The 22,178-nt window shown below is 42.3% G+C and overlaps 1 protein-coding gene across 1 annotated transcript; it reads left to right on the top strand.

The window, feature by feature from the left end:
• On the top strand, positions 1 to 16,476 carry LOC115195859 (enoyl-CoA delta isomerase 2, mitochondrial). Its single transcript, XM_029756175.1, has 10 exons — positions 1 to 168; positions 1,234 to 1,396; positions 7,068 to 7,166; positions 7,919 to 8,101; positions 8,419 to 8,488; positions 8,821 to 8,923; positions 9,032 to 9,152; positions 11,328 to 11,417; positions 11,636 to 11,779; positions 15,496 to 16,476. Exons 1-10 carry the CDS (start codon positions 125 to 127, stop codon positions 15,649 to 15,651), a joined length of 1,173 nt encoding a protein of 390 aa, XP_029612035.1. The 5' UTR covers positions 1 to 124; the 3' UTR covers positions 15,652 to 16,476.
• The last annotated feature ends 5,702 nt before the right edge of the window (positions 16,477 to 22,178 follow it).

A 22,178-nucleotide genomic window follows, 5' to 3' on the forward strand; every position in this document is an offset into this window, starting at 1 on the left:
AGCCAATGGTGAAAGACAACGAAGGTCAAGGGGAGGGTTCAGTATTGTAAACAGCTAATTCATTTCGCTGGATTGTCTTGAACATCCAAGTTATTGTATTTTGGACTGAAATTACCTAACTGTCATGGCTGTGGCTTTACGCAAAATTTCTCCTTGGCGATTTGTCAGGTAAGATTAGCTATAAAGAATACACTCACTTACAAGGTTGTTTTACAGTCATTTAATGTAGCCTATGTTGCACGGAGTTGAGGTCAAACCATAGACTGAGTAACAGTAAGTTAGCCTGGCTAACCTCAGTAGATTTTTAGTTTAGCTGTCCTGTATGACGGGAGCTAGCTAGTTTAGCTACCATTATAACAGTAGCCTAATCGTCATTGCGAATAGTTCATATTGTATCTTCACCATGCAGTTTTGGCTGGTTGGCACGAGTCTGTTAATACTCTGCCTGTATTTAAAAGGTGTCGTGTTCTGCATGAGCTAGGGCTGTCTGTCTTGCTTGGAATTAAGTTTAGCTTGCTAGGTTAGCTAAAGTAGCTATCGCTCAGCTGTTCTGGGGTGCTTCCATATCCCTGACGAAAAAAGATTTCAGTCAAGAGTGCAGAATAACTGCAGTTATTAAGCAATTTTTACGTCCAAAATACCACAGTCGACTTCATTTACAGCAGCAAATGACAATATAAAAACAGGACGTACAGGACCTAACATTCCAACGTATCAGCTACCACGAAAAACACTTGCACGATGACCTGTTGCTAGGATGTGGGGCAAAGGGCATAGCTGGCTGTTGAAAGGCTAGTTACTTAGTTAGCCTTTCAACAGCTAGCTATGCACTTGGCCCCACATCCAGACGTAGCTAGGATCCGTGTCTATCCAAAGACCCACTTTTTGGTGTAACTAGCTACCGTGAATAAAAACCAGAGGAAAGGTCACAACTCATTATTAATGGCCCATCCAATGCTGTCACTACATTGTATCACAAACTGTACTGTAACTCCCAGTACATTATCTTTCGTCCTGATCCTGCTCATATATAATACAACTAATTATTTAGCAAGGCCACTGTAGGTGTTTGGATCTAGTTTAATGCCCTCAGCCAAGTTCAGTTCAATTGTGCTTGGCTATTTTATTGAAAAAATGTGGCTTATAATATTATTTAGTCTTTGTGGCAGTCAGTAATTGTTTTTGAAACTGTACCACTTATGTCACTATTTTGACCTGAAATCATCTCTTCAGGGCTGTCCAAGTCGCACACATTCCCACTCTGAAGTTGCACATGACTGGTTCTATGATGGGAGCGACGGTGGAGCAATTCAATCATGCCAAGAGTCAGATGGGCACGCTGAAGGAAGACCCTGGCAATGAGGCCAAGCTGAAAATCTATGCTCTCTTCAAACAGGTTAGAGGTCATCGTGCTTTAGTCTTAGCTACTTGGCTGTCGTGTCTCTGAACATCGAGCAATGTTCCATCAAATATTTTTCAGTAATGAGCAAATTTCAGGTCTGCTGAGTGCAAACTTTAGTTATGAAAATTCTGTGCAACTTCTGCGCTTTTACTGTGAACACTGAGGCTGTACCCGCTTTAAGTTAGTTTTAAGTGGTAAAGTAGGCTACTGTGGCTGTTTGATAACGTAGGCCAACCATCAAAAACAGTGGATAAAATGCATCCCATAATATTTTAACATGGAAATAGCTGTTCTATCATTCAGCAGCAGCAAATGTGGTGTTCAATGTAGGCCTATATTCCCTGAGAAAACAACATGCAGGGAGTGACTGAAAATGTTGTCATTTGATGCAAGAAACCACTTTACAAAATAAAATGCATTATTATTCCAATACCCTTATTACAGAGAATCAGACAAATAATGCTACCCTCTGCCTATTGGTGTAACAGTGTAGGTTCCGTCCCTCTCTTCGCCCCAACCCGGGCTCGAACCAGGGACCCTTGCACACATCAACAACTGACACCCCACGAAGCAACGTTACCCATCGCGCCACAAAAGCCGTGGCTCTTGCAACGCAAGGGGAAACCCTACTTCAGGTCTCAGAGAGAGTGACGTCACCGATTGAAACGCTATTAGCGCGCACCACCGCTAACTAACTAGCCATTTCACATCGGTTACACTCACCCCCCCCCTTTGACCTCCTCCTTTTCCGCAGCAACCAATGATCCGGGTCAACAGCATCAATGTAGCAGTGTAGGTTCCGTCCCTCTCTTCGCCGCAACCCGGGCTCGAACCAGGGACCCTTGCACACATCAACAACTGACACCCACCGAAGCATCGTTACCCATCGCGCCAAGGGTTTCCCCTTGCAACGCAAGGGGAAACCCTACTTCAAGTCTCAGAGAGAGTGACGTCACCGATTGAAACGCTATTAGCGCGCACCACCGCTAACTAACTAGCCATTTCACATCGGTTACATTGGCTACTTAGCTTATTCAAGACGGTCTTAAAATACAACACTGGCCCTTTTTAAGAAATTTAAAAAAGCTCTTTAACTGACTAGCTTTTCAGATGGCTAGAAATGCACACATTTTGTGCTCTTATATGAAGCAACCACTCCCCCATTGTTGACTAGAAGTTAGCTATAACTGGGATAATTACTCACTAACTAGCAAAGAATATGAACAAATGTGCACAGGTGGCTACATGTAGCTCTCGCTTTGATCTGAAAACAAGCGCATCTACTTGTGACCACTCATGCTGTAAACACAGTCCAGTTCGAAGTGAATGGCACAGATCCATATATGGCAATGTCTATTTGCATATAGGCCTACTGCAGCTCTGATTGCTTATGGCGCACCGGTCTGTGTCGACTACGGGCGTGAGTCATGCCTGTCAATGCAATAGAATCTTACTCTGATGTGCTATGCCTACAAGCAAATCTCTTGCACAGTTTTGCATATTACGTCTTGCATAGTTCATTTTGTATGTTACATTGAAAGTGGTTAATTTTGCATTGATTCAAGCACAGTTCCCACAGTAGAGCGAAATGTTGATAATGTTGACTAAAGGGGAAAACTCTTGAAATTCAATCTTTGCTTCTCTGCACTGGCTCATATTTCTTCTGCGTAGCTTAGAGGGAACATTGATCAAGAGTATGATAGATAGAAGGGGTGCTCCTTTTTCTTTTGCTGTGTCAGTTGTATTGAGTAGCATGTTACTGAAGGAAGCTTTGGGCTTATAGCGGCGGGCCAGTAACTGAAGGGTTGACGATTTCGAATCCCAGGGCTAACAGAAAAAATCTTGAGGGTTGCTGGCATCATCTCGGGTGACTCAACTTACTTCAACGGACTCTGTGCGGCTCTTAGGTTGTGTGTGTGTGTGTGTGTGTGTGGTCGGGTGCTTGCATGTTTGATGCTGTGTCAGCAAAAATACAAGTTTTCATTGTACAGTACACAGCAAATTCTCCAGTGTTAAATCAACACTGAAAGAGGGGGACCATATAGATACTGGAACCAGTGTTAAATCAACACTGAAAGAGGGGGACCATATAGATACTGGAACCAGTGTTAAATTAACACACTGCTTAGTGTAAAATCTTATTTGAATATTTCCTAGAGTGCCTTGCCTTTCGAGTGAATTGTAGAGTTTTACATTCTATAGATAGAGGACTCCTGATATCTCCAGGAGTGCTAAGTATCATTTTTTTTGTCTTTATCTGTTGTGGTTTATTACTGTCTTTTTGCTAGCTACGGCCATCTACTTTAAGTGCTACCTGTCTTCCCAGTTGCCTACTTAGTGTGTGAACTGCTGACTGATCATAATATGCAGATAAATGGGCAGGGCAATTTGTGACTTGTTCTGGTAATCAATGGATGTATTGGAGGAGGAGTGGTTTCACCTCTCCTAAGCAATCAGCAATTAGTTCAGGGATATGTGCTCTCCACCTTGGCTAGGCAATTAGTGTTAGTTCTTCAGTCTCCCCTGGTATCTCAGCTGCGGTTGTGTCAGTGGGGGTTTTGTCACAAAACTAAGACCGTTGCCGAAACAAGGACGGTTCTGCCGAGTTATTCGAGGAAGGAAAGAGAGGAGGTTCTTCACACCACTTTCTCACTTGAGTATCTTACCTAGTTATTTACAGTTGTTCTAATTTTGCTCTTTTGTAGCTTTTTCTATACCTGTTTGCACCTCCCCATCCCTTGGCTGCAATCCTTCTAATTTAGTGTACCCTGCACGCACAACCCATGTGGAATTCTGGGTCTCTGGCACCGTTTGGAATTGCTGATCTGTGGTCAAGAGTTCATGGATCACCCTAAAGAATACTGCTACTCCAGCTGCTCACTCTTCATCGGACTCTGTTTTCTCTCATAGTCCGAGAGCATCTGGCACAAGTCTACTCATTTCTCTTAAGTGGAGATTTTGTCCTTTCTCCCTCTCTCACCTGTCCATCTCATTTGAATTCCACTGTCACTTTTTGCATCCTATAACTCACTGTCCCCTTTCCTCCGGGCTGGCTTGGCCCTCCCCTCCTGATCCATGGCTGAGTGACTCATTGTGAGCTTACAGAACAGGGGTGCGGGCAGCTGAGTGAAAATGGAGGAAAACTAAACTTCCGGAGGACCTATCATCCTTTCACTCTCTCCACTCTACCTTCTCTTCCTCTGTATCTGCTGCTAAAGCCTCTTTCTACCACTCTAAAGTTCAAGCTTCTGCTTCTGCCTCTAACCCTAAACTCTTTTCCACCTTCTCCAACCCCTCCCTCTCTGCGGACGACTTTGTCAATCACTTTGGTGAAAAAAAAGGTTGACGACATTCGCTACTCATTCACTCAGCCTATTGAATCCACTGGTCTCACTTACACAGAACTACCCTAAATTTTGACCTCTTTCTCCCCTCTATCTCCAGATGACATCCTGCAACTAGTGAGGTCTGGCCACCCGACAACCTGCCCGCTCAACCCTATCTTCTCCAGACCATCCCTCACTTCCCTCATCAACTCATCCCTGACCACTGGCTGTGTTCCCTCTGACTTCAAAGTGGCCCTAGTTGCTCCCCTCCTCAATAACCCAACACTGGACTCATCTGACATCAAAAACTATAGACCTGTATCCCTTCTTTCTTTTCTTTCCAAAACACTTGAGCATACTGTCTCTGATAACAAGAAAGTTTATCTCTCTCAGAACGAACATCTTGACTCTAACCAGGCAGGCTTCAAGACCGGTCACTTAAACAAGACTGCTCTTCTCTGTCACCGAGTCTCTCAGCACTGCCAAAGCTGACTCGCTCTCCTCTATTATCATCCTCCTAGATCTTTCCGGTGCCTTTGACACTGTGAACCGTCAGATCCTCCTCTCCACCCTCTGAGCTGGGCGTCTCATGCTATGCACACTCTTGGATTGCATCCTACCTGGCAGGCCGCTCCTAACAGGTGATGTGGAGAGGATCTGTGTCTGCACCACATACTCTCACTACTAGCGTCCCCCAGGGCTCAGTTTTAGGCCCCCTCTTTCTCTATACCAAGATACTCAGCTCTTTCATATCCTCACATGGTCTCTCCTATCATTGCTATGCGGATGACAGTCAACTACTTTTCTCCTTCCCGCCTTCTGACACCCACGTGGCGACATGCATCGGTTCAAACTGTATAACCCAGTTCCTACATTTTGAATATAAAAATTGATTTTATCAAACAAAACTATGCTACATTTTATCTGACACCCTCAGGATGACAAATCAGAGCAAGATTACTGAAGGGAAGTACAGTATTTACCTTCAGAGGTGAATGTATCAAACCAGTTGCCGTGAAGTTTTGTTGTGCACTCTCCTCAAACAATGCCATTGTATTTTTTTCACTGTAATAGCTAATGTAAATTGGACAGTGCAGTTAACTTAAATTCTTGTTAATCTTTCTGCCCATATAACACATGTCTATCTCCTGGGAAATGTTCTTGTTACTTACAACATCATGCTAACCACATTAGATCACTTTAGGTCAACAGTCCCGCGGGGGGGGGGGGGGGGCACTGATCCTGTAGAAGTTAAAGTAATGATGGACTGCTGTTTCGCTTTGCGTATTTGAGCTGTTCTTGCCATAGCATGGAATTGGTCTTTTACCGCCCCTACCTTGTCACAACTGATTGGCTCAAACTCATTAAGAAGGAAAGAAATTCCACAAATTAACTTAACAAGGCACACTTGTTAATTCAAATGCATTCCAGGTGACTTCCTCATGGAGCTTGTTGAGAGAATGCCAAGAGTGTGCAAAGCTGTCATTAAGGCAAAGGGTGGCTATTTTGAACAATCTCAAATATAAAAATAAGTTTTGATGAACTTTCTTGCTTACTACATGATTCCATGTGTTATTTAATAGTTTTGATGTCTTCAGTATGATTCTACAATGTAGAAAATAGTAAAAATAAAGAAAAACCCTGGAATGAGTAGGTGTGTCTAAACGTTTGACTGATACTTCAGTTTGCTTGACTAACCTGGACCCACGCACATTGACTCGGTACCGGTACCTCCTGTATAGTGTATATAGCCTCGTTATTGTTACTTTTTATTTAGCAAATATTTTCTTAACCCTTATTTTTCTTAACTGCATTGTTGGTTAAGGGCTTGTAAGTAAGCATTTCACAGTAAGGTGAAATACCTGTTGTATTCGGCGCATGTGACAAATAACAACATTTGACTTGGTGAAGTCCATAGGACCGAAAAATTTGTCAACGCAATAACCATGCTTCTGTCACTCACTAACAAATAGTCATGGGTGGTAACTAGAATTCATTTGAAAGGCAGGGCACTGGGAAATAATTGAATAAGGTCTGACATTAAGCAGTGTGTTAATTTAACACTGGTTATAGGTTGTATATGGTCCCACTCTTTCAGTTTTGATTTAACACTGGATAATTTGCTGTGTATGTTTTAATGATTGGAAAGCTATCCAAGGTATCACCCCTGTTTCAGTCTGTTTTCTTCCATCTGATATCTAATGAGAATGACCTAGATTGTTAACCTGTCAGAGTTCATGAAGGAGACAGGACAAGTAAAGTAAGCCCTTAAAGTGTACTGGAGACAACGGCTGTATCTCATTTCAGTATCTCCTCTTCTCTCTTTGGTGTCTTACTAGGCTACTCAGGGACCCTGTAACACCCCAAAGCCAGGGATGCTCGACTTTATCGGCAAGGCCAAATGGGATGCCTGGAAGTCTCTGGGTTCTGTATCTCAGGTAATCTACATTCCAACATTGCATATGCACTGAGTATACAAAACATTATTTTTATTACATAGACTGACCAGGTGAAATCTATGACCCCTTATTGATGTCACTTATTAACTCCACTTCAGTCAGTGTGCATGAAAGGGAGGAGACTGGTTAAATAAGGATTTTTAAGCCTTGAGACAATTGAGATGGATTATGAATGTGTGCCTTTTTCAGAGGGTGACTAGGCAAGAGAAAAGATTTGTCTTTGAACGGGGTATGGTTGTTGGTGCCAGGCGCATCGGTTTATGTCAAGAACTGCAACTCTGCTGGGTTTTTCACCCTCAACAGTTTCCTGTGTGTATCAAGAATGGTCCACCACCCAAAGGACATCCAGCCAACTTGACACAACTGTGGAAAGCATTGGAGTCAACATGGGTCAGCATCCCTGTGGAACTCAGTGTACATAACACCACTGTCATACATCTTTTATTAAGATACCCATTTGTCCATTTTAAGACTATTCTTCCCTAGTTTATTAAAAACAACAGACAAACACACGACTTGCGAGCAATTTCAAACACAGACAAAAATGATAGTAGTTAAAAAATAAAATAAAAATTGAATCAGCCATTCTTACTGAATGCCACCCAAAGCCAATGAAAGAACACTAAAAACTCAGTTGTCATTATGATGTGGAGATGTGCCATTGCCTTCACACAATGAAATTGACAGACATGAATTAATACACTGTACATCTCCTTTTTCCTTCCTCTCAGGAGGATGCCAGACAGCAGTATGTGGACCTGATCGACTCTCTGCTGGCTGCTGAGGGGCCTGCGGTAGCCGCACAGCCCACTGGGAGCGCTGCTACCTTTGAGACGCTGCTGGTCTCCACGGAAGACAACATCACCACTATCTGCCTCAACAGGCCACAGAAGAAAAACGCCATCACTGTGGAGGTATTTCAAATGCATTAATTTATTAAGCATTAGTGTCATAGTCTATTTCCCGCCGCCCAACATCAGCGGCAGTCTAAACAGTAGACATATTTTGTAGATGGGTTTCACAGTTGTAAGTACTACATAACAATGTGGAACCATAGAGTATCCTAAGGCTAAGTGTTACCGATGTTGTGGTATGATTTTGTGTTTTATCAATGAAATGCCTTGTCATAGTGAACTATTTACTTACTCTCTATGAGAAGAGCAATTACTAACATCCCAAATATCCAGTTCTTCAATTCTGTTATTTCAATTGTTTCCCTCTTGATATCCAGATGTACAACGAGGTCATCAAGGCTTTGGCGCAAGCTGGCAAAGATGACTCTGTCATTACTGTAATCACAGGTAGAGCCAAATCAACCAATTTCTCCAATGGAAGTTATGAATGCATTATGGAGACCTTAATACAGTTGACAGTATCAGTGATAAAAATATGCACTATTTTGCTGGCCCAGAAATGAAACACTAGGAATAAAGAAAAGCCAGCACACAGTATATTAGAGTTTATTATGGTGCAGGAAAAAAGCATGTGGGAGCAAGATTTACTGTGTGCAGGCTTTTTCTTTAGACCTCCAAGGCCTTGCCGTGATACAGTAACTTGCACTGCTCCAGTCTTCTCAATTGCTCTACGTGGCTCTCCCTAATTGACGAAAGCTGTTCTTGTTCACCCTCTCAAGGTAGTGGAGACTTCTACTGCAGTGGCAATGACCTGACAAACTTCACCAAAATCCCCGAGGGCGGAATCGAGCAGATGGCAAAGAATGCCGGCGAGTTGCTAAGGTAACAACTTACCCAAGAGGAGCAGGCAAAAGTTTACCTTGAAAGAACCTTTTTCCTAAAGCTGTTGATGTCATCTGCTGACAAATCAGTGTGCGTGTGTGTGTGCAGGGAGTTTGTCAAAGCGTTCATCGACTTCCCTAAGCCCCTGATTGCAGTGATCAATGGTCCGGCTGTCGGCGTTTCTGTCACTCTACTGGGCCTGTTCGAGATTGTCTATGCCACGGAGAGGGTAAGGTGCTTTGTCATGTCCACTCATTGCTGGCTAAGAACAACATTTATATTGTATCTCTATTAGAGGTTGACCGTTTATGATTTTTAAATACCGATTATTTTGAGGACCAAAAAAAGCCGTTTTTTTATTTATATATATATATATATATATATATATATATATATATATATATATTTGGAATAAATGACAATTACAACGATACTGAATGAACAATGAACGCTTATTTTAACTTAATACGTAAATAAAATCAATTTAGTCTCAAATAAATAATGAAACTGGGTGGCAGGTAGCCTAGTGGTTAGTGTTGGACTAGTAACTGGAAGGTTGCAAGATCAAATCCCCGAGCTGACAAGGTAAAAATCTGTTTTTCTGCCCCTGAACAAGGCAGTTAACCAACTGTTCCCAGGCCGTCATTGAAAATAAGAATTTGTTCTTAACTGACTTGCTTAGTTAAATAAAGGTAAAAAAAAAAAAATATCAATTTTGTTTATATAATGCAAAAGCACAGTGTTGGAGAAGTAAAAGTGCAATATATGCCATGTAAAAAAAGCTAACGTTTAAGTTCCTTGCTCAGAACATGAGAACATATATGAAAGCTGGTGGTTCTTTTTAACATGAGTCTTCAATATTTCCAGTTAAGAAGTTTTAGGTTGTAGTTATTATAGGACTATTTCTCTACCATTTTGTATTTCATATACCTTTGACTATTGGATGTTCTTAAAGGCACTTTTGGTATTGCCAGCCTAATCTCGGGAGTTGATAGGCTTGAAGTCATAAACAGCGCTGTGCTTCCACCATTGAGCTGCTGTTTGAATGAATGCTTACGAGCCTGCTGCTGCCTACCAACGCTCAGTCAGACTGCTCTATCAAATATCAAATCATATACTTAATTGTAATATAATAAACACACAGAAATACGAGCCTTTTGTCATTAATATGGTCAAATCTGGAAACAATAATTTCGAAAACAAAACGTTTATTCTTTCGTGAAATACGGAACCGTTCCGTATTTTATCGAACGGGTGGCAACCCTAAGTTTAAATATTACTGTTACATTGCACAACCTTCAATGTTATGTCATAATTATGTAAAATTCAGGCAAATTAATTACGGTCTTTGTTAGGAATAAATGGCCTTTCAACAGTTCGCAACGAGCCAGGCGGCCCAAACTGCTGCATATACCCTGACTCTGCTTGCACTGAACGCAAGAGAAGTGACACAATTTCCCTAGTTATTATTGCCTGCTAACATGAATTTCTTTTAACTACATATGCAGGTTTAAAAAAATATACTTGTATTGATTTTAAGAAAGGCATTGATGTTCATTGTTAGGTACATTATTGCAACGATTGTGCTTTTTTCAAATGCGCTTTTTTGTTAAATCATCACCCGTTTGGCGAAGTTGAAGTAGGCTGTGATTCGATGATAAATTAACAGGCACCGCATTGATTATATGCAACGCAGAACAAACTAGTTAACCTAGTAATATCATCAACCATGTGTAGTTAACTAGTGATTATGTTAAGATTAATAAAAAAATGTATTAGCTTAATGCTAGCTAGCAACTTACCTTGGCTGCTTGCAGCCACAAGGTCCTTTTGATGCTGCGCTCGCGTAACAGGTGGTCAGCCTGCCACGCAGTCTCCTCGTGGCTTGCAATGTAATCGGCCATAATCGGCATCCAAAAAGGCCGATTAACCGATTGTTATGAACTTGAAATCGGCCCTAATTAATCGGCCATGCCGATCGGTCGACCTCTAATCTCTATACATGTCTGTTAGTTGATAATACAATATTAGCATTGGTTTATATCAGGGTTGGGGTCAATTTCAATTCCAGTCAATTCAGAAAGTAAACCCAATTCCAAATGTTCCTCATTGAAAAGCATTGAAGATAATTGGAATTTCAGTGTACTTCCTGATTTGCCTGGAATTGTCCCCAAACCTGGTTTCCAACTACACTCCTGGAGAGATACTGGGTCCCCAGGCTTTTGTTCCTGCCCACCAGCACTAATATACCTGCTAAGCTTGGTCACGATTGTTGTGACCACTAGTGCACTACCCATACCACTACATCCACATTGCCATTCTCCACTTCCATGCTTCACTATACTCTGCAGTAAGAGGGTGGGGTTTTTTCTGCCTAACGTATGCTTCTTCCCCCTCCTGACAGGCTACATTCCACACCCCCTTCAGCCAGCTGGGACAGAGCCCAGAAGGCTGCTCTTCCTACACCTTCCCTAAAATAATGGGCAATGCGAAGGTATGGATGCACAACCTTGTTCTTTTGCTGCAACTGTTGCACTTCATAGAGGGGTATTCTCAGGCAGCTATCTTCTCAGTTTCCCTGTTTCCAACATCAATGCATGACTGATGCAAAAAAGGCTAAGTTTCACATATGGATCAAATATATTCTGTATTTTATTTGATTTGGAATTAAATGAAATTACACTAATAGACATTGCCATGCTCTGTGACTAGGCCAGTGAGATGCTGCTGTTCAACAAAAAGCTGACGGCCGTCCAAGCGTGTGCCCAGGGCCTGGTGACCGAGGTCTTCCCTGACAGCAGCTTCCAGACCGAGGTGGCCACCAGACTCAAGGCCTACGCCAAGCTGCCCAGAAATGTGAGTCAAAGCCCCAGTAAATATTGAAAGTCAGACGTTTAAAATGTTTGTGCATTTTGTGGAATGTATTCATCAATATTCCTGGAACGTATCAATATTTATGAAAGCTGGTTGTATTTTACAGAACTTCCTTTTGAATGTTCCAGGAATTTTGAATTATGTATTATATTATTGGCCGTAGTTGCGCTTCCGTGGACCGGAGGGCGCCAAATCGTGCAAATTGAAGTTCATTCACACATTTTTCAACAAGAGTCCCAGCTGATCTGATGGACAGCGCAGTTGTATATTCAAAACTGTCACTAATATATGATATGGCAGTATATCTAGACCATGATATTACATAATCGCTAATATAAGCAGAGACAATGTTACAGGAAGGCGTCATTGCCATCCAGACTTAATGATGGCAAGGCTACAATATTTGCACAATTGGCAGGGAGTTACAGACAACTGGGCCATTGTATAATGGTTGAAGATTGTTTTGCTTCAGATCAGTAGAAGAGCTGAGCCTAAAATTGTTTGTCATGCATGCCAAAATAGATTTAATCTCACAGTAAGCCTTTGATTCTGCTTTGTGACACACCCTAAACAACAGCAAAGTTTATGATTCCCTTATTATTTCTTACTATTGGGCGAGGCATAACCAATACACAATGTAAATGTATACAAATAATTCATAAAGTCGCAGGTTTGATACCCTCATTGCATGCAAAAATAAACAAATTAAAAAAGAACAGATTTTTCCGGACCCCTTATCCCGGGGGCTGAAGGTCCTGTAGCTTCTCTACTTACGCACCGTCTCTGCTCTACTCGTAGAGAACAGGCTACTCGGGTGAATGGTGCTTGTTTAATAAAGTTCGATCAAAACTGAGTCAATGTCTGCAAGATCACATTATGATAGTATTGTACATAACTGAAAATAATAGCATAGTATAATGGTGTTTGTCTTACAGTAACATCTAATTTCTTAGAAGATTTTAGGATGATTTAGCAAATGGTCGCATTTCTTTCATGCAACCACAACTCAACAGCGTGCGCCACTAGGCAAAATACAGTTGAAGTTGGAGTCATTAACTCGTTTTTCAACCACTCCACACGTTTCTTGTTAACAAACTGTAGTTTTGGCAAGTCGGTTAGGACATTTACTTTGCATGACACAAGTCATTTCTCCAACAATTGTTTAAAGACAGATTATTTCACTTATAATTCACTGCATCACAATTCCAGTGGGTCAGACGTTTACATACACTAAGTTGACTGTACCTGGAAATTCCAGAAAATGTCATGGCTTTAGAAACTTTTGTTAGGCTAATTGACATCATTTGAGTCAATTGGAGGTGTACCTGTGGATGTATTTCAAGGCCTACCTTCAAACTCAGTGCCTCTTTGCTTGACATAAAAAGAAATCAGCCAAGACCTCAGGAAAAGAATTGTAGACCTCCACAAGTCTGGTTCATTCTTGGGAGCAATTTCCAAATGCCTGAAGGTACCACGTTCATCTGTACAAACAATAGTACGCAAGTATAAACACCGTGGGACCACGCAGACGTTATACCGCTCAGGAAGGAGACACGTTCCGTCTCCTAGAGATGAATGTACTTTGGTGCGAAAAGTGCAAATCAATCCCAGAACAACAGTAAAGGACCTTGTGAAGATGCTGAAGGAAACTGGTACAAAAGTATCTATATCCACAGCAAAACGAGTCCTATATTGACATAACCTGAAAGGCCGCTCAGCAAGGAAGAAGGCACTGCTCCAAATCCGTCATAAAAAAGCCAGACTACAGTTTGCAACTGCACATGGGGACAAAGATAATACTTTTTGGAGAAATGTCCTCTGGTCTGATGAAACAAAAATAGAACTGTTTGGCCATAATTACCATCGTTATGTTTGGAGGAAAAAGGGAGACGCTTGCAAGCCGAAGAACACCATCCCAACCTGGGAAGCACGGGGGTGGCAGCATCATGTTGTGGGTGTGCTTTGCCGCAGGAGGGACTGGTGCACTTCACAAAATAGATGGCATCATGAGGCAGGAAAATTATGTGGATATATTGAAGCAACATCTCAAGACATCAGTCAGGAAGTTAAAGCTTGGTTGCAAATGGGTCTTCCAAATGGACAAGGACCCCAAGCATACTTCCAAATTTGTGGCAAAATGGCTTAAGGACAACAAAGTCAAGGTATTGGAGTGGCCATCAAAGCCCTGACCTCAATCCTATAGAACATTTGTGGGCAGAACTGAAAACGCGTGTGCGAGAAAGGAGGCCTACAAACCTGACTCCATTACACCAGATCTGTCAGGAGGAATGGGCCAAAATTCACCCAACTTATTGTGGGAAGCTTGTGGAAGGCTACCTGAACCATTTGACCCAAGTTAAACAATTTAAAGGCAATGCTACCAAACACTGAGTGTATGTAAACTTCTTACCCACTGGAAATGTGTTGAAATAAATCATTCTCTCTACTATTATTCTGACAATTCACATTCTTAAAATGAAGTGGAGCTCCTAACTGACATAACACAGGGCATTCTTACTAGGGTTAAATGTCAGGAATTGTGAAACTGAGTTTAAATGTATTTGGCTAAGGTGTATGTAAACTTCCGACTTCAACTGTGTGCTTTGATTGAAACAAAAACACAGGTAAGCTACAGTTACCACCATCGTCTCTAAAATTGGCTTCATAATTCATAACACTGTATATGACTAAGCTCTAAACACATTCCCATGAAACTCATCCTCAAAGACAGAGCTGCTCTTCCTCCCGCGGAAGGTCTGCCCACTCCAAGAGCTCTCCATTCCAACCTCTCCACAGTGTCCCCTTCCCAGATTGCAAAGAACATTGGCGTGACCCAAGACAACACCCTGTCGTTCTCTGCAAACATGAAGCAGTGACTCGTTCGTGCTCCACAACATCCGTAAAGTCCAACCTTTTTTCACACAGGAAGTGGCACAGGTCCTAATGTCTTGTCCTGTTTAGACTACTGCAATTCACTTTTGGCTGGGCTCCCCGCTTGTGCCATCAAACCCCTGCAACTTATCCAGAACGACGCAGCCAGCCTAGTGTTCAACCTTCCCAAATTTTCCCATGTCACCCCGCTCCTCTGCGCACTCCACTGGCTTCCAGCCGAAGCTCGCGTCCACTAAGACCATGGTGCTTACTTACGGAGCAGTAAGGGGAACTGCCACTCCATACTTTCGGGCTATGCGCAAAACCCTACACGCCAACCCGAGCACTCCGTGCTGCCACCCCTGGTCTCTTGGCCATCCCAGTCAAAGCTCAGCCGAAGTGCTTATCAAGACTGTGGTTGTCTCACCTAGCTATCTTAAGATGAATGCACTAACTGTAAGACACTCTGGATAACAGCATCTGCTAAATGATTTAATGTACATGTAAAGTGAGATAAAATGGTTGTCATGCAGATGCTGCATGGACGTTTCACCAGTAAAACTTGAATTATAATTCACGATTTGAAAGTGAGAAATGTGAAGGGAGGGTGACGTAACACTTTGTGCATAAAGTAGAGGTAAAGAAACACATGTAGAATATTATACAGATCTTTCTAGGGTGTCCGGGGGGGGGCAAACGGGGCGGTTACCTACAGATCCGCATGAAACCAAAGGCACATTTCTGCATTTTGTATGGACAGTAATGTTTTTCTAATCCTATCTATTTGACCTCTACTTTCTTCCCATGGCTGTTCCCTGGCTGTCCAGTCCCTAGCCCTGTCCAAGCAACTGATCCGTGGGACAGAGAAGGAACGTCTCCACACTGTCAACGACCAGGAGGTGGAGCGCTTGGTGGAGCGCTGGCTCTCAGACGAGTGCATGCAGGCCATCATGAGCTTCTTCCAGGCTAAGGCTAAGCTGTGAGGAGATCCACCCCCCAGAGACCTACAGACAGAGCGCCTAACCAGAGTCATGCTCATTAGGTATCAAGCGGGGAAAAAAATGGACCGAAACACGCTCATTTACGTTTTCCATTGTAAAACATTTGAAAATGTATTGTGTTATGTGCCCTAATGAGCATGACCCACACCAACCTGTACTCCCCCTTCCCTCCCCTAGTACAGCTCCAACCTAGATTCACTAACCTGTAAGAAGAGATGTCAATGGGATAAAGCCTGTAACCATGCTGAGCCTTGAGCTGATGCCTTTTTTCCCCTTCAGTTTTATCAGATGGTTTTGTAAATTAATTTTAATATTAGTATTATTATTGTACTGCATGAACACCCAACATCCCGTTCTGTAGATTTAACTGTTGATCTTGATTGTTTTGCAATTAACATATCTGGGCATTCCATGTTTTGAAACACCAGTGAAGTTAACTGCCAAAATAAAGGAAACGCCATCATAAAGTGCCTTAATAGGGCGTAGGGTCACTAACTCAGGAACCACACCTGTGTGGAAGCACCTGCTTTCAATATACTTTGTATCCCTCATTTATGCAAGTGTTTCCATTATTTTGGCAGTTACCTGTAACTTACATGGACTAAGCTTCCAAGAGGTGCATATGGTAAATTGAAGGTGGGTAGTGCCTTACAGTCCAAAAAACTGAGCTGAGCGAAGAGGATTGTGTTTTGCACTGTCCAATGGTCATTTATATGCATTCAAAAGTATTCTTGGAGATGGCATCATTGTTTCACACATCTATATCTTTTTGATTACAGTAATAAATACATTTTGGAGCAAAACAAATGTCAATGTGTCTTTTTGTCAAACTTATTTTACAAAAGGATGATTATGATGGTGAAGGGTTGTAGGATAGTTCTGCCATTTCACTTAGTATCCTGTAGAGGGAGTACTGCACCAAAAAACAACTGCAACAGCTCTGCAGCCTTCATCCCAGCAATTTTTAGATTGTCCCTTTTCATTTGTAAGATGAACTAAGGATGATTAGTTGCTAATTGTATACATAACATTTTGGTTTGAATGTAAGTATACTTAAATTATATAATATTAATTCATGTCTTATCTCATGAAACCTGTATTGTTTTGCTCATGGGTATGGGGAGGTGTGCCCCTGTGTCCAATGAGCTGAATTCAGGACAGTATATCTGTTCATTTGGAGTGGCCTCTTTTGGCCCAAGGGCTCCCCAGAGGCACATTACAGTACTACTTCTATTCACACCATCTGCACTAGATGACATAGGACCTCTATCCATTGGATAAGGTTTGACACGCCAACGCAGTAGATCTCAAGGCATGAATGATGAGTTAATTTTCCTCTTGCATGATGTTTCAAACCAACGCAACTGGGACGAGGGAAATATATTATCACGTCATCCATTGATGGGCCCCCACACTGGGCTGTCACTAACCCACTTAGGGGCCCTGCTTTGCATGTTACACCTGGTTTGCTTAACCTTTCCCTGACCGATAGCAGCTAGGCCTACATAACTTGTTTTTGCCAAGCAAAACACTTGTAGTGATAAAGTGGTCCCCAAAGGTTACCTTTCCAATCTGTGGGCTGAACATTCAAATGGCTGTGAATGGATATGGAACGTGATAGGTTGCATGAAACACTAGTATAACATAGGCCTACAGTTTGAATTACGACATACTAGACTCTTGGGTATTTAGAATAGTGTAAATTCAAACAAGGATGGCTGTAAGGTTGTACCACACTACCACCTTTCGGCAGTTGCTTTGATTGGTGTTAAAGACAAAGAATGATGTTGACTCATTTGATTATATTCAAATGCCATCAGCACTGAACAAACCTAGCAAGGAGATTAGAAATCCTACAGTGAACTGACATTGAGGAAGCAATGAAGTTGAGTAGATATATAGAATAGCCTAGATATAGCCAGGGAAAGAACATTTGCAGTGATCTGTTTTCACTGTCACCGGCCGTGATGCGGCACACAGCTCTTGGAGGTCATTAGCAGTACGTGAGCGTTGTCACTGAAAGGCAATTGTTGAAACACCAGTCTCCTTTGTTCAGGGAAATAACCACTCTTTATCTCCCAACTTTCCTCTCCGGGCACTGAGCGCCCCTTCACAGTTAGGCTACGCTTCACCTACCCCCCTCTCAGACGCTCCATCCAACCAAATGTTGGCATTTCCAGAAGTGGCTGGGCAATAACGCTGATAATGTTCCCCTGACGCCACAGTGCGAGGCCCGCACCCACTAAATTTTGAATGGTGCTCTTGGTGCTGCGACCCAGGCCAGTGTCCCCAAGGACAGGGGGATGGGAAGGATTATACCAGTATGAGATTTTTGGGAAAAAAAGTGAGGGAGAGTTAAAAGCTAGACGGCAGCTCCCTTGTCGTTGAATCATCTGTGTTTCAGTGGGTACGGCATAATGGACTGTTGTGGTTTTGTGGTAGAATGTGCAAGGCGACCATCGGGCCCCTACGGACCTACAACTGCTGTGAGACGAAGTCGCATCGTAAAGACATCCGACTGTGTCATGTTAATTTTGAGTCACAATAATTATTTAAAATCAGAAAAAGCACATTTCTTATTCAGGACAGTTATTCTACAATGTGGAGTGGAGGCCTCTAAAACCCGTTTCTATTTTCTTTTACATGATAGTTGGCATAACAAAACAGCTCTATGATGGAATGAGGCAGATTATTTATCTTTGGTGGCCTGATTTAAACATTCCAGCGTGATAGACACAAGATCAACATCATAAACTCAAGACTTGTAGGCGCAACATACTGTATACGTAATGTAACACTCTCCCATATCACATAAAACTACAGCATAATCTCTAACCCCCTTTCCCTCTAAAACTGAAAACAGATCAACCGCAATAAAAGAGGCCATCCTAGTCATCTGTAATTAGAGTATATGATGGAATTTACAGACTTGCTTTTCCTGTGTGGCTTGGTTGGTAGAACATGGCTCTTGCAACGCCAGGGTTCTGGGTTCGATTCCCATGGGGGACCAGTACGACAATGTATAGCACTCACTACTGTAAGTCGCTTTGGATAAGAGCATCTGCTAAATTATTAAAATGTCAACAATTGATACTTCCATTGAAAACTAGTTATTGATTAGCTCAGATATGAATTGGCATCTTTCTCATCTACAGTGTTGTCGGAACTACAATTGACCTGTCTATCTTAAAATGCCTGACATATGATGCGTTAGCGGTATTATTCATGTGACATTTGTAATGTGAACAACCAGATGTGGCCATTAATTTAAGATGTCAGTAATGCATTGGAAAAGTTGTGTATTTTCGACTGTAGGCCTGCCTATATGGGGCCACAGCATAGAAGCTGAACCCAAGCCCAGACAGACTTCTCCATCCTCTCCCACTCCACTCTGAGTTTGACAGACGGCAGCTAAGCACGGTCTTTCACACTGCTGATGAATGAGCCCTCCCCAACAGGGACTGGCAATCAGGCCTCTGTCTAGTATTACCAGTGATACTAGAGGCACAGCCATGGGGAGGAAGTCAAACAGATACAAATAGAGAGAGGCTAGTGCATCCGTGGACCCTGCGAGAGTGCCGGGGGGGGGGGGGGGGTGGAAATAGTTGTCAGACATCTGGGAGAGCTGCTCTGCTCTTACAGGTGCACAAGATCATTTGCTAACAGGTCGTGTGCAAATGGCATGACACTCGGAAGGAACATATTCACTTTTGTCGCTGACAAGGTAATTAGCCAATTGGTGTCTTGATTGGCTGGCAATTTCACACACTTGCTATTCAGCCTAAAACAGGGAGACTATAGTTCATTCTTATTACAAGGCAAAGATGAACACAAATAACACATGCTAACGTTTTTCTTTTTTTTTTTAGGAATATACTGCTTTGTGCCTTGGTCCGCTTCGAATTAGTATTCAGAGTGCCTTGGAGACACACTACATAATACGGTAACATAAAGTTGTCTTCCTCATGAAAGGTCTGGTCTGTTTTTTCCCCGAAGAACAATGATTCCACAGGCACAAAAATGGGAGAGAGCCAGAGCTGTCAAGGTGGACTTCAGTTCCTACTCATCACGTCCTTCCTGTGTTACATGCCGACTGCAGAGTAGGGATACATCGAACCAACATGTTTTATTCCTTTCCTCCTTAAATATTGTCCCCATATCCCATGTACATTTAGTGTGGTATTATCCATAATGTGTGCTTGGTGAGTCACATATTTCACCATTACTGTGCATGCAGTTCCTCCGTGTCCAGTAAAAAAGGATTCAGAATGTATCCTTTTGCTAATCCAAGGAGAACCTCCAAAGGTCATAATAATGTGTCCTAGTGACTCTGTGATTTAAACGTACACTAGGGTTATAGCTGGCATCCACCTGGTCTTTAGGTCTCCTGGTAGACTCATCTCACTCCATTTACCTCATTCATTGTCAGTGTGTTAAGTAGGTGTCTTTGAGTGCTCGGATACAAGCATTCAACGTACCCTACATACGCTGAAGCGTCCCACATGTGACACTTTGTTTATAGGGCGCGAGGAGATAAGGCCCATGGACATTCACTATGTGGAAGGGGGAGCGAGGGGGCTGTGGGGATTTTAGGAGTGAGAGAAAGGGAAGAGAGAGGAAGGCCCATGTCAGCTGGAGTGGTAGACTGAAGGGTCCCGGGACGCCCCTGCCACGAGATGAGTGATGTTCCCCAGGGGATATCGCCTGTCTGACCCCAAGCAAGGCCAGCCTAAGCTGGGAGTCCTGAGTTAACATTTAGGTGGTGGTGGTGGGGGGAGAAATTATGGGCCTCCAGGGGCTTCAATTAGGATAAGAGGGAAGAAGAGGGGAAGAACGGAGGACAATATGAGAGTGCCCCGGCCCTAGAATCCCTGGTGCTGAGTACCGTCTCACACGAGGACCATAGCCGTCTAACAGGAAGCCCTTGGCGTGAAATGTTCATTATCTCACGAGTGCACTTTGGGGGCTCGGGAAATCGCACAGGCATGGGCTGCTGTCGTATAGTAAAAAAGAAAAGATTCACACTCCCAACTTCTCAAAGGAAGGAACCAATGATGAAAAAGGGGGTGGATGTTTTGCTCCACTTTGTGTATGCTGCCTGCTACCTAGACTTCCCTTTCATTTCTAATTGTAAAAGGCATTTGATTGAGTTGACTATGATAACATAGAGATCACTGAAGGACTATTCACCTAAGGATAGTTCAGCGAACTGAAATGGTTCAGTGGTTTAGTTTAGTGGTTTGTCTTATGGATGTTGCGGCTCAACACTCAAACAGCAATCCCAAGTTAAGTACCTTATTGAGAGATGCTGAGAAGATGAGAGGGTTGGACCTGTTGGGGTTGGGAGGTTTCACCAGGTCACTGGATAATCTGTGGGTTTTCAGTATACAATATCTGCATAATGAACCCAGATGTTCAATGGCTCTGAGCAATGACCTCACTGGACTGTTACAGGGAAAGGTTTAAAGTGCCCCAGTGGGCAAAACTGGTTGTAATGACACCATTGTGATGTCTTTTATGACATCATAGTCAGGTTTGCAAAGTTAGTGTTTTAGATGTTTCTGTATAGCTTTGGATAAAATGCTTTCATTTGAATATAAACTGTTGTCTCTGTTTGGGTCAGTTAGATGTACTTTTAAGACTTGAGTTTTACTATCATGTCTTGTCAGGTTTTGACTATGTTATTATCAATAAGAAGTGAGTTTTTGTAGAGAATTAACGTACTGTAGCAGGTTTAGTAAAAGGGTTAGGTTTAGGGTTGCTAAAATGTAAAAAATTCTCCCTGAAGCGAGTCGAACATGCAACTTCATTACCATACCTGTATCCCATCTAGCCACGACCGTCTCACAGGCAGACCAATTCTGATCTTTTGCCCAAAAAGTTGCATGTTCGGCTCGTGTCACGAATACAGGCCAAGAAGTATATGTAATGTTTTCTTTTTCGTTTTAAGTTGTTGTTTTTGGCACATTACTTTGAGGAATTGAAGGAATAGCAAGAAAGTAATCTGGAAAATGTATTATTTTCCGGTTATTTTATTGTAAGTATATGAACATAACAATAATAAAGTAACATCAAGTAAATAACCCCCAAAATATGATGTATCTTGACACTAGACTATGTTTACAGGGTAAAAACATCTGGAAAACTTAGATTTTGGAGTGTATTTTTATGATATATTCTTCCCACTAGGATCCCTTTTGCCATGGGGTCACGAGTTGACTCTCGACAAAGCCCTGCTTAAAAATATATTTTGAGATGGGAGTCATATTACAGTAAAGTCTCCCTAATCCATATGATTGATTGCAAGTCATTCTGTACATATGAAATACAGATTAGTGAGTAGCTACAGTACATGAATTTGTTTACAATTTCACTAATACTGTACATCCTGAACTGATTACTACATCTGCACAACTATGCTGGTCTTGTGACAATACAAATCCAGCAACTTGCTGGTATACATATCAAATATCCACAAGGGTTATCCAAGGACTTCGAATTCAGACTCA

Source organism: Salmo trutta, chromosome 6 (assembly GCF_901001165.1).
Source record: "Salmo trutta chromosome 6, fSalTru1.1, whole genome shotgun sequence".
Taxonomy (NCBI): domain Eukaryota; kingdom Metazoa; phylum Chordata; class Actinopteri; order Salmoniformes; family Salmonidae; genus Salmo; species Salmo trutta.